The sequence below is a fragment of the Molothrus aeneus genome, chromosome 6 (genome assembly GCF_037042795.1).
Source record: "Molothrus aeneus isolate 106 chromosome 6, BPBGC_Maene_1.0, whole genome shotgun sequence".
NCBI classification, from domain to species: domain Eukaryota; kingdom Metazoa; phylum Chordata; class Aves; order Passeriformes; family Icteridae; genus Molothrus; species Molothrus aeneus.
The window spans coordinates 8,823,193-8,835,671 of record NC_089651.1 but is presented as its reverse complement, the minus strand read 5'-3'; the positions used below and the strand labels follow the sequence as shown (position 1 = coordinate 8,835,671).

At 48.5% G+C, this 12,479-nt stretch overlaps 1 protein-coding gene across 1 annotated transcript; it reads left to right on the top strand.

Moving 5' to 3' along the window:
- Nucleotides 1–1,690: 1,690 nt before the first annotated feature.
- On the top strand, nucleotides 1,691–10,863 carry LOC136558340 (acyl-CoA (8-3)-desaturase-like). The gene is made up of 12 exons (XM_066552719.1): nucleotides 1,691–1,937; nucleotides 3,909–4,019; nucleotides 4,295–4,492; nucleotides 5,255–5,356; nucleotides 5,488–5,616; nucleotides 6,749–6,809; nucleotides 6,920–6,996; nucleotides 7,477–7,574; nucleotides 7,881–7,977; nucleotides 8,180–8,259; nucleotides 8,641–8,766; nucleotides 8,972–10,863. Exons 1-12 carry the CDS (start codon nucleotides 1,740–1,742, stop codon nucleotides 9,021–9,023), a joined length of 1,329 nt encoding a protein of 442 aa, XP_066408816.1. The 5' UTR covers nucleotides 1,691–1,739; the 3' UTR covers nucleotides 9,024–10,863.
- Nucleotides 10,864–12,479: the final 1,616 nt, after the last annotated feature.

Here is a 12,479-nt window from a genome sequence, read left to right as displayed (position 1 = left end):
TGGCTCTTTGTTTCTATGGTTACCTTCAACTGGAATTGCTGTAACTAGGTCAGATTGGAAGGTGTGAATGGAAACAAAGAAATCTGGGATCAATAACAAGAGTTCAGGGAGAAGGCTGGTGCTGCTATGGAAAGGGAAATGAGTGTAGGAAGAGGAATTTAAATTTGTAACTCATATGGATGAGGTCCCACAGAGGGATTGGTCTGTTTTAGCATCATTCACTCTTCCAGCATTATTCGGCTGTCGGAAGAATCATCTGCAGGGTTTTGATGTGATTTACCTGTGGCAACACCTTCCCTCCCTCTGGCTGCATATCCAGGCATGAGCAGCCAAAAGGAGCCTCAGGAACGGGAAAGGCTGAGGCAGCTGGAAGGGAGAACAGATGGAAGAGAGGGAAGGATCTTCTGGAAAGGGGAAGCAAAATCAAGGGTAGGGAAGATATGTCACAGTCAGCATAGAAATAAGGAGAAACAGGTTGTAAAAGTGGTTCAAAAGAAGGAACTTGGGTGTGAGGAAGGGAAACTCCCTGTGGTGCCTTAGGTTTTAGCTTTCATATTTTTCAGATTCTGCATTTGTATATAACTCTGAACTTCATATAAAGTGTTAGAAAGTTGTCTTCACAGTTTAGTTAGACAAAACAATCCTTTTCCAGCCCCAGAACCAAGGACACAGTTGCAGCTTCCAGCCCAGTGTAAACAGTGAATGAGGAGAGCAAACTGGGAGGATGGGACTTCATAACCTGAAGCTGTAATTGGACAATTAACCCCAATAGGTAAATGGAAAAACTTATAAAAGTGTGAAAACTCATGACCAGTCCTTCATCTTAGGTCCATCTTGGGTAGAGACATGGCCAGGCTCTTGTTGTGCCCAAGGTGTATCCTTTGAAGACCTTTTAATAAATACCTACTTTATTCCTTTAACTCCTCTAGCCTCTGTTCCAGGTAGCCTCTCTAGGCATCACCTGGAAGGGCAGTGGAGACAGGTGGGGGTCACTCTCTCCCCCAGGTAACAAGTGACAGGACAAGAGGAAACAGCCTCAAGGTGTGCTGGGGAGGTTTAAGTTGGTTATGAGGGAGAATTGTTGTCAAGGGTTGACAAGCCCTGGAGCAGACTGTTGGGACAGTGGTGGAATCAGCTTGGGGGGATTTAAAAACCGTGTGTATGTGGCATTTGGAAATGTGGTGCCCAGCAACAGGACGAGGGGCAAAGGCTATAAACTAAAACTCCAGAAGTTTCACCTCAACATGAGGAAGAACTTCTTTACATTGAGGATGGCAGGGTCCTCTGGAGCAGGTGGCACAGGATCCAGGTGGATTTGGAGACTCCAGAGAGGGGGACTCCACATCCTTCCTGAGGTCCCTGAGCAGCCTGTCCCAGTGTCCTGCCATCCTTGGCAGGGTCAGGTTGAACTGAATGATCTCCAGAGCTCCCTTCCAACCCGAACGCTCCCGTGGTTCTGTGACTGATGGGCTGGGCAGTGCTGGGGGACTCGCTGCTCTCAGCGAAGTGACTCCGGGAGCCATCCCAGCCCGGACAGCCCCGGTTCCCTTCCCTCCGTGTGCCACCCCCGAGCGCCCCAGCATCCCGGCCGCCCCTCTCGGCCCCGGGGGCGGGCGCACGGCGGGCGCAGCCCAGTGGGCGGGGGAGACCGGGCTGGGCGTGGGGGCTCCGGGGAGGCGGAGCCGGGCCGGGCCGAGCCGAGCCGAGCCGAGCCGAGCCCGGGCGAGCCGATCCCAGCCATGGAGGGTTCGGAGCCCATGCGGGGGGAGATGCGGCGCTTCACCTGGGAGGAGATCGGGCAGCGGAACGGGCGGGGGCCGGCGCCGCAGGAGCGCTGGCTGGTGATCGACAGGAAGGTGTACGACATCAGCCACTTCTGCCGGAGACACCCGGGGGGCTCCCGGGTCATCAGCCACTACGCCGGGCAGGACGCCACGGTGAGCGGCCGGCTGCGGCCCCGGCAGCCCGGCAGGGAGGGCTGCAGGAGGGATGAGCGCGGAGCGGGATCCCGGGGGCTGGGAGCTGGGAGCAGGATCCCTGGGGCTGGGAGCAGGCACGGAGCCCGTGTCGCACGCCCGGACCCTGGGCTGTGTCACACACGGTGCGCTGGGAGCGGTGTGCAAGGGGACACACAGCGCGCACGCTCCGCCGGGAATTGTTTGGGATTGTTGTTACGAGGAAGCGCTGCTGGAGGAATGACTGAGAAACCGCAGGCGGGAATGAAAAGCAACCCAAATACCGTCCGTAATTTTTGCACGCAGAGGAGTATCGGGTGCTGCCACCCGTGTGGCACACGCGGTGACAGAGTTGTTGTTTGCCTTCGCCCTCCTCCAACTTCCCCAACCCGAGAGATGGCACTAGAGCAGAATTTCACTGAAAGTCGTATTTCAGTCACGAAAAAGGAATGAATCACTCGTGTCTGAGTGCCAGCGGCTGTTGCAGAGTGGAGTAAATGCTGCTGGAGTAGGGTGGCTTTGCCAGTGGTGTTTCCTTCCTTTGTCTGCTTGTGCCTTTTCCATGAATCTCTCCAAATGCGCGTGTTTGGACCCAAGGGTGGATATGGGGTGGGAATCCACCTCTAGGATGGTGTTGATGGACTGTGTTTCAGCCAGGCTGGAACTTGAAATCTCCACGTGAATATCCCATGGTAGGAATATCATTTAGAGCCAAAAATTACTAGTGAATTTTCAACATTTTGTGAGAGCAGGGTGCACATGTGCGTTTTCAAAGCCCTGCCACTGGCACAGGTTGCCCAGACAAGTGGTGGAGCTCCATTCCTGGAAGTGTTCCGGGCCGGCTGGGTGGAGCTTGGAGCAACCTGCAAGGTGTCCGAGGCAGGGGGGAATGAGATGAGCTCTGAAGGGCCTTTCTCACCCGAACATTCTGAGTTTCTGTGATCACGAAAGGGTCAGCCCATGGAGTGAGCAGGGCTGCATGGTGGGATTGCAGCCAGCTGCATTCTTTAGGTGATGGTGATGATATCAGTGCCACTGCTGGCTGCAGTTGAACTGCTGACCGCTCAGAAACCCCTGCCAAGTTTTATTTCCCGGTGGTTTTGTCCCTGGGGGTCAAAAGAACAAGGCTCCACAAAACCAGGAAAAACTGGGAAGTAAAGGAAGAACTCCTCTGGTTCGCTGTTCTGATTTCTAGAAGGTGCAGTCAGCCATCCCCTAACCCCCAGCTGGGATTGCACTCCAGGTTTTACAGCCTTCATGGAAAGGATTGGTCTAAATGTGTGGTACCATCCTCTCCTGCTCTGCCCACATACTCCTCCCCATTTTTCCCCCCTTTTCTAATGAGAAAATGCAAATGTTGGTTCCCCTCTCTTTTCCCCTCCTTTATTCAGTGACCCTGAGCAGGGAGGATGCTACAGCTGACCTAGAGCTGGCAACACCAGCCAGATTTTTAACCCCTTTCCTGACCAGAGATCTTTTAAAAGCACATTTTATTTTAAAAGCACACAATGATGGCCTAGTAATTACAGTGATAAACAATGCACAGTGCAGGAATCTTACAAAATAATGCCCAGCAAGCAAATATTGTCCCAGAAAATTAAAAAAATCCACATCCTTAGGTTGAGGGAGATTGTAAAAATATGCTAATTTGGGCATCAGGAGGGAAATGTCAAAAAGGAGGTAAATGGGAGATCAGGAATTAGATGCCAAAGTGCCATGTGTGCCTACAGGATTTGTAATTTAAATATAGGGACAGAATATGTAGTGATAACAGCCACTAGTGGGTTTTTTCACCTGGTTGCCATGGTGATTGACACCTCATTTCAATAATAAAAGTAACTGCTTTCCCCAACAGGAATCTTTTGAATGGTCCAGCATATCATGGAATAGATTTCTTTTGCTGCCACCTGAATGATGGTTTTTCTTCATCCTGTTCCTCTGTCTGCATTTCAGGATCCTTTCATTGCTTTTCATCTTGACAAGGCACTGGTAAGGAAGTACATGAACCCTCTCCTGATTGGGGAACTGGCACCAGATCAGCCCAGCTTTGAGCCCAGCAAGAACGTGAGTGTCATAAAAACTTGGTTTTGGGGTTGAAATTGGGCTGTTTAACTTTTCTGACTGGCAGGCAGAACTCCCTCTACATAAGATCACAGGATCTCCTGGAATCACTGTTGGCTGAAGCTTCATTTCACAGCATTATTTGTAGTTTTAGCAAAGATTTGTCTCCAGGTGACCCTCAGCTTTCCCCTTTTTCATCCCTGAGAAGGAAAACTATGCTCCTATTGATGTTCCTGAGGTGTTTTCTGACCAGTGGATGCTTTTGGGTCTCCCTACAGAAAAAGCTGGTGGAGGATTTCCGTGAGCTCCGTGCCACCGTGGAGAGGATGGGGCTTCTCCAGCCCAACCACGCCTTTTTCATCCTCTATCTCTGCCACATCTTGATGCTGGATGTTGCAGCCTGGCTCATCATCTGGTATTTTGGAGCATCCTTGGTGCCTTTCCTCTTCTCTGCTGTGCTTCTAGGCACTGTCCAGGTGAGCAACTACACAAAATAAGCCCCAAAAAGCCAAATTTGGGACTTGGGGGCTTGTTGCCGTAAGCAGGGGACAGATCATATCATGATGGACTTCCCCAAATCCTGCTTCTCTCTGGATTCCACCAAAAGGCAAAACTACACATGCTGCTGTGGCAGAGCAGGCTTTGCCTTGCTTTTTCCTCCCCATATTCCATCAAAGCTTTCCTTATTCCAGCCTTCCCCACACGATGAAAGCTGTGCCCCGCTCCTGAGCTCCACGGTGCCAGAACTCCGAGGCAGTGTGCAGGGGCCAAGCCACTGTGTTCCCATGGGAACTTGCAGGGAGTTAGAGGAGAGGGCAGAGCAGCTCTCAAAGCCCCAGCTATTCCTCCCGTGGCCAGTGATCCCCTTGGAATTACAAGTACTTGGAGGAGGCAGCAGCAAGCTGCTCCTTAAAGGAGACTTTGTTGCTGATTTCAGAGCAGTTTTGTGAGGGAATAAATGCTGGTTCTCAGCTCTGTGGCTGTTTTTTTCCCATGACTTTTTTTCCCTTCCTCATGGAAACAACTGTCCAGGACTAAAAGTCATTAGGCAGAGTCTGGAGTGCACTGGTGTGTAGTGAAAAAGGAGAGTTGGGATTGGGCCCTGGCAGTGGAAGCGCTTTTGCTATCCAGGGATACGCTGTGAGGAGCGTGGGAGTGGGAGAAGAAAGCCCTTTTCAGACACAGACCTTCCTGGCAGTTCTTTTTCCCCAGCAGCACTGTTGTATTCTTCATTCCAGGCCCAGGCTGGCTGGCTCCAGCATGATTTTGGACACCTGTCAGTCTTCAGCAAGTCCAGGTGGAACCACTGGGTGCACAAGTTCGTCATCGGCCACCTCAAGGTGAGCACGGGGTGTGGGGAGGGGCTGCCAGAGCCCTGCTCTGCAGCCAGAACCAATCCCAGGGTAAGGAGAGAACTGAGGGCAGAAGATCCACCTTGTTTAGGACACTTTCTCCTCATCCATTCCCACAGGGAGCCCCGGCCAGCTGGTGGAATCACCTCCACTTCCAGCACCATGCCAAACCCAACTGCTTCCGGAAGGATCCCGATGTCAACATGCACCCCTTGTTTTTTGCTCTTGGGAAAACCCTCTCTGTGGAGGTGAGACCTGAGAGAAGCTGGGAAGTGACGGCAGTAGGATTCAAAATTTGGGAAGCTGCAGAGAGCTTGGACACTAATTAGTATGATTTTATATGGTGCTGCTTTGCCTTCCACTAGTCCCTAATATTCCTCAGTAATATTCCAGCAATTCCGAGACCTTTCTATTCTTAAAGCTTCACTCAAAGTTATTTTTGCAGTGTTGGATAATAAGAATGAAATATTTGTCACAATTACAAGTTCCTATTTCCGTTGATGACAGAATTTCAGTTTTATGAAGATCAGAACTGCAAGTTTTTCTCTTTTGCCAAGATCAGTGTGACTAATTGTAGTGATCTGGGGATCAGATGGGAAGCAGCAGATGACAAGCCAGGGCTGTCTGGAACTTTTACAATTCCTGATCAAAGAAGCTATTTCAGTGGTCTCAGCCTGGCCGTGGGTGTCACAGTGGTTCCCATCTGGACTCCAGCTCTATTTCTGGTACAGCTCTGCAGTTAAATGAGTGGCTTTAGCATTTGCTGTCCTTTAAAAAAAAGGCTATGTAAATTCATAGTGTCACTTTAAATGCTCTGATTTGTATTGAAATTAAGGGATGGGCTATTGGGAATTAATTTGAGCATGTACAGGGATATAAAGGCATTCCTTAAGGAAGCCAGTGGCTTGATCTGTTATGTTTGTACAGCAAACATTGAAAAATGAGCAGCCTCAGAGGGATCTGTTCACCCTCATTCTTGTGGACACAGTTTCATGCTTAGATGCTCACTTCTCTGTTTTCCAGACTATTTGCAAGGAGATGGGAGTTCCACACACTGCCACCTTCATTAACAGTATCATAACAGTACCACAGCTTGAGGTTTTTAATTCTGAAGCTCTGCTTTGTCAGCAAATTGTTTGTGTGGGTTTTTATTTCAGCATTTTTAGGCAGCTTCTGCCCTCTGTAGGGGCAGAGCTCCCTGTGCAGGTTGCTGTGTGTGTGCAAGGCACTGCCCAGCCCCTTCTGCAGGGTGAAAACTCCTCCAGGCCGAGGTCCCCAGGGATGGTAGATGCTGGCTTGGTTGGATACAAGATCTCCTGGAAGTTAAGGAGTGTGTGCACAGGTGTCTTCATGGCCTGAGTAATTTGTGTATTTTAACAGCTTGGTGTGCAAAAGAAGAAATTCATGCCTTACAACCACCAGCACAAGTACTTCTTCATCAGTGAGTAACCTCCCCCTGTGCAGTTCCATGGCCAGCAGTCACTCTGCCCCTTGTTTTCCCATTCCATCCCATCCTGCTGGGATAATTCATGGCTCTGTTTGTCCCTGCAGTCGGTCCCCCAGCGCTGGTGCCACTTTATTTCCAGTGGTACATCTTCTACTTCGCCGTGCAGCGGAAGCAGTGGGTGGTGAGTCAGCTCCACAGGGGCCGGGGGGGGGCTTCTCCTGGGTTTAGGGATGAATTCCAGTGCCAGATTTACTGGGAGTTGTGTGTGTCTGCAGCAAAGGATGTGGGTATAGATTTGGGAATGGTGTTTGCCAAAGGGGGATCTTCCACAGCTTTTCTTTGTGAAAGATCCTCTGGGAAACAAAAAATGTTCTCTGGTGTTCTGGGTTTTGGTTTTCTCACTGCTTGGTTCCTCTTTAGATCCAGGGGAAAATGTGGTGCTTTAGAGCATGTCCTGTCTGGGGTTGGCCCTCTGCTGGGCTCATGGAACCAGGATAATTCCTGAGCACAGGGAATGGTGTCAAGTTCCTTTGTGATGAGGCTGGGGAGGAAAAATTGATCAGTAGAAGATGTTACAGGAGATTTTAAAGGGAGTGATGGTAAATTCAGAAGTCAGAAATTCTTCCTTCTAATGAAGTTCTGCCTGTCCCCTGTACTACAGGACCTGGCCTGGATGCTGTCCTTCTACATCCGATTCTACCTCACCTACTTGCCCTTCCTGGGTGTGAAGGGTACCCTGGGGCTCCACCTGCTAGTCAGGTATCATTCAACTGACAGCTCCAACGTTTTCTCTGCCTAGTTTGTATCAGTCCTTCGTGTCTGCTTTTCTCCAGCCCTCTGGTTATTTTTCTCATCACTACCTGTTCTTCCCTCTCCTGATCCTTTCAGTGGGACAGGGTTTCTTGTCAGGCTGCAGGACTTGGAAGGTGTGTGTAGGTCTGATCTGTTTGTGTTTCTGGTGTTTATTTTGTCAGGCAGCAACCAGCTGGTGTGTGCACAAGTGTTTTGTACTGACTTGTCACATCATGGGTGTGTGATTTGTGATGGTTTTTTGTTTTTGCACAGATTTATAGAAAGCAACTGGTTTGTCTGGGTCACACAAATGAATCACATCCCCATGCACATTGATTATGATAAGAATGTGGACTGGTTCTCTACCCAGGTGAGACCTTATTTATGGAGATATGTGACAGTTCTGGGTGTGTAAAATCCATCTATCTCAGCCTGGCCACCTCATGTTGGCTGGAAATAAGTCCTGGAGCTGTTGTGTCCAGCCAGAATTCCTGTGGGGATGAGAAACCTGTATTTGAGATGGGGCATTGCTAAAATAATACTTAAACCAGGACATCTTTTTTTCCTTTCAGCTCCAGGCAACCTGCAATGTTCATCAGTCCTTGTTCAACGACTGGTTCAGTGGCCACCTGAACTTCCAGATTGAGCACCAGTAAGTGGAAACAGGGGTTGGGAATAGTTCCAAGGACCAGGGCTGAAAAGCCTCTGAGGTCCCTCTATCAGCTGAGACAGGAACAAAAGATAATGTGGGTTCCATTTTGTGCTCTTTGTGTGGGGGTGGAACAGGAACTCCAAAATGAAAATTTCTGGAGCACCAGTGAGCACCAGCACCACTTCAGATCTAAGCTGTACAGCACATGGGGGAGAATTCCCAGCACAGGCACTGAAGGGACACGAGAGGGACATTGCAGAGCACCCATGGCTTTGGCACAAGGGGAACTGGGGGCACTTCCAGAATTAGGCCCAGCAGCGGGACCAGGATTCCATGTGGTGGTGAGGGATGCCATTGAATCAGCACCTCCTTTTCCCACAGCCTTTTCCCTACAATGCCACGGCACAACTACTGGAAGGTGGCCCCTCTGGTGAAGTCCCTGTGTGCCAAGTATGGCATTGAGTACCAGTGCAAGCCTCTGCTCACAGCCTTTGCAGACATCGTGCAGTGAGTATTGACCCGCTGTGTTCCCAAGGCAAGGGCTGTCAGTGCTGTGGAGTGAAAAGGGGAGGGAACAGACAGGAAGGGACAGCCTCTAAAGGTCCCTCCTCACCCAAATCACTTCATGATCTCCTTTGCTTCGTCTGTAGAATCCTCCCCATGAGGCTCTGGTTGGAACGTGGGGTTCATTCCCTTGTTTCTCTCTTGGCAGCTCTTTGAAAGATTCAGGGGAGCTCTGGCTCGATGCTTATCTACATAAGTAAGCAGCAGTGGATCCCTGCAGAGGAATTCCCCAGCCTTGCTGCCTCCTGTGGTGGTCACCCTGAAGATCCTGCACTGAGGAGAGCTGGCTAAGCCAGATTTGGGGAGGTGGTGCTGCTTAATTCCATGGATGAATGTAATTAATATGATTTTTCCTTTTTTGGTTGGTTTTCTTATTTTGTTGGTTTGGTTTTTTGTTTTTTTTTTTTGTTTTTTTTTTTAATATGTGCTCCTAATTTTTTCTTGTCCTTCTTTCATTCCTCTTCTCTGGTGCTGAGTTCTGGGGAGAAGCTGGATGGAGGAGGTTGTGTCCCACCAAGCTGGGTACAGCTTTGGGACTGGGAACAGATTCCTTTCCATCTGCTGATCCTTCATTTGCTGAGTATATAGGAGGGAAGCTTCTTATCTAACATAGGCTTTTTTGGGGTGGCTCTCATTGTGAGTGTAGTAAGAAAGTTGGGACAGTGTGAAATCAAGGAATGTGGGAATTACGGAAATGCGGAAGCTCTAGGGAATGGGGTAAGTTCAGTATTTTCAAATCCCTGTTTGTAATAGGGAGTTCCCAGACCAATTTGTACATATGTGGGTGGGGTAGGGAGGTGCAGGCAGCAGTTCTCTAGGAATAGGATCTAGTTAGAGCCCTCATTGAGATAGGGAAACAGGAAAGTGGAAGTTTTTCCATGGGCCATATTCTGTGGGAATGCTGCCCTCCACATCTTTGGAATCCTCTGGGTTATTTGGCCACTGGTGCTGATCCGGGGGGATCTGCAAGGGGTTTCCTTCATGCCAGACTTTGGAGTGTTGTGAAGCCACTACTGAGTCAGAAGAGAGAGAAACCTGTCCCATCCATACCCAGGATCCCTACAGGAGTGACAGAGGAAGTGAAAGCATTCCAGACCAGGCTGGACAAGGCTTGGAGCAGCCTGGTTTAGTGGAATACAATAAGCCATGGCAAGGGGTGGAATGAGCTGAGCTTTAAGGTCCCTTCCAACCCAAACCGTTCTACAATGATTCTGTGTGAAGGGTGATCATAATCACTCCTGATTTGTGCCTGAAGCTTTGGGCTTTTTTGGACCTCTGGGTGATTTGTTAAAAGGAGAGAATTCCTGCCTCCTGGCCCATGGAGAGTGAGGCATTCCTGCTTGAGCAGCAGACAAATCTAAGGAAGTTAGAAAGGTGGTGGGGATCAGACTGCTGTTTAAAAGTGTCTAACTTTTCATTCAGCTGCATATCCACAGACACACCTCAGCCAAAACATTGCTGGTCTCCCTCTCTTGGATGATGTGCCTTCCAAACACACCCCAGTCCTGTGGGATTTACTGGACAGTCTTACTGCCTTTTCTGGGGCCTTTTAATTTACTGCTCCAACAGTATGCCAAGCCAGTATGCCAAGCCAGGATGTAGCACCTGCCACATCAGTGAGGAAGATGCTCCATCACCCTGGTCCCCCAGGGACCGGTGGATTAGAATCCAGGAGGGATGGGTTGATTTTGAGGATTTTTTTCCCAATCAACGTCCAAAATGAGGATGAGGTGTAGACAGAATGGAAGAAATAGATCTTCTCAGGCCAAGAGTGTTGTTAAGCACAGGATAGAATTGTAATGGGAATAATAATACAGTCATACCTATATAATATATATAATACTGTTATTGTTATAATATAATAATATATTGTTATATAATAACAATACATCATACAATCAAATACCTGTTGATTAGGACCATAAAGAAAGTGGGCCTTAGTTATTGTTTTACCTTGGTTTTTTCCTGCTCCATTTCTTTCCCTTGTATTACAACTGTGGATGGAGGAAAGTCTATTAATAAAATTCCTTGTCTTACCAATTTGTGCTGTCATCAGAGTAAAATACATCTGTGCAAGAGTCTTCACTGTGTAAAAGGTGGAACAAATGGCTGTCTACAGCTACAGAGAGAGAACTGCCATAAACCTCTTTCTCCAGAATGCGCTTCTCCTGTGTTTTCCCTGCTACAATAAAGAGGAACCATCCACCATGCAATAAACCAAATGCCTGGATAACCAGGAAAAATAACACAGATAAGCAGATTGACAGTCCTGAAGAGTAAGAGTGAAAGGGGACCTGACTCAGCATAACCAGGTATGAATGTGCTGAGTTTCCTGGAAGTTTTCCAGGCTAGAGAAGAGTTTTCTAGAGAGTTTTCCAGGATCAAGAAATACGTTGAATGACACAACCTTGGAAGAACATCAGCCCAACTTTGCCATCTAGTGGAAACCTTTTGGCCTTAAAAATGGAGCCTGAACATTGTGGAATAGCCACAGGGTGGCAGTCAGACATTAGAAGGGGAGGAGGACATCTCAGAGGATCAGAAGGGAAGGATCAGATCATGAAAGAGACTTGCCAAGCGCATAGAGTGACAGGACAAGGGGGAATGGCTTCAAACTGAAAGAAGAGAAGTTTAGATGGGGTAGTGGGAAGGAATTCTTCCCTGTGAGGGTGGTGAGGCCCCAGCACAGGCTGCCAAGGGAAGTTGTGGCTGTCCCTGGATCCCTGGAAGTGTCCAGGGCTGGGTTGGACTGTGCTTGGAGCAACCTGAGATAGTGGAAGGTGTCCCTGCTCATGGCAGGGAGAAGAGGATATTGTTCCTGAAGATGTCAGAGGTTCATAAGGCTTTGAAGATTATCCAGTTAAGTGGAATATCATTGGACAAAGAGGTGGCTCCAACCTGGAATAAATGGCTTTTTCCAGATCAGGGAGGAACATCTTCAGCAATGGAGCAACTGGAATTACAAAAATGTCAGGGTGATGTTCATACAGTTAAGGGTGATGGGGCAACTGAAAGTTGCTGTAGTTTTCCCCTTGCCAACACCCACCCATTTGGACTTGTTAATGGTGTGGATTTGCAGTCCTTGCCCAACTTGTGGATATGTTTGCATCCATTATCCCAAGCTCCTGAAGAGGGGAATGGTTTTCTTTATGGAGTTTTCCCCACCTTTAGAAAAGTAGGGGAAATCAAGCTGATTGTAGATCCCACAGGATGGATGATGAACACAGCTGAGTCTCTCATAAACAAGAGGATTTGCTGCTTCCCAAGGTTGTTTTACAAGGAATATAAAAAGATTTCCTAACAGGTCAGGTGTAGAGGACAAGTGCAGTAATGCAACACTGCTCATGGGTGGGAAAGGAAGAAGATGACACTGGAAGAGATTTCTCTGGGATTTGCATCTCCTGCAGGGACTGGTATTAAATGTTCAGAAAATGGGGAGGAATTTCCACCAAGAATAGTTTTGAAACAGCAACTGGTAATGATACACCCGTGACAGATTATATGAAATTCTGGTTATGATGGTGCCCCTTGGGCAAAATTTCCAAAGGTCTGATTGATCCATAGTAATCTCCCTTGGCTTTGCTCCTAAGAATCAGCCTGGCTTTTTGATTTTTGCAGCTCATCATTTAGGCTCTTGCCAGTCTGGTGATTTTTTT

Excerpts from the sequence above, each read along its gene's own strand:
- LOC136558340 (XM_066552719.1), top strand. The coding sequence starts at position 1,740 with ATGGAGGGTTCGGAGCCCATGCGGGGGGAGATGCGGCGCTTCACCTGG. Across the intron at positions 4,020-4,294 it reads GCTTTGAGCCCAGCAAGAAC|AAAAAGCTGGTGGAGGATTT; the intron begins GTGAGTGTCATA and ends GTCTCCCTACAG. Across the intron at positions 5,357-5,487 it reads TCGTCATCGGCCACCTCAAG|GGAGCCCCGGCCAGCTGGTG; the intron begins GTGAGCACGGGG and ends CCATTCCCACAG.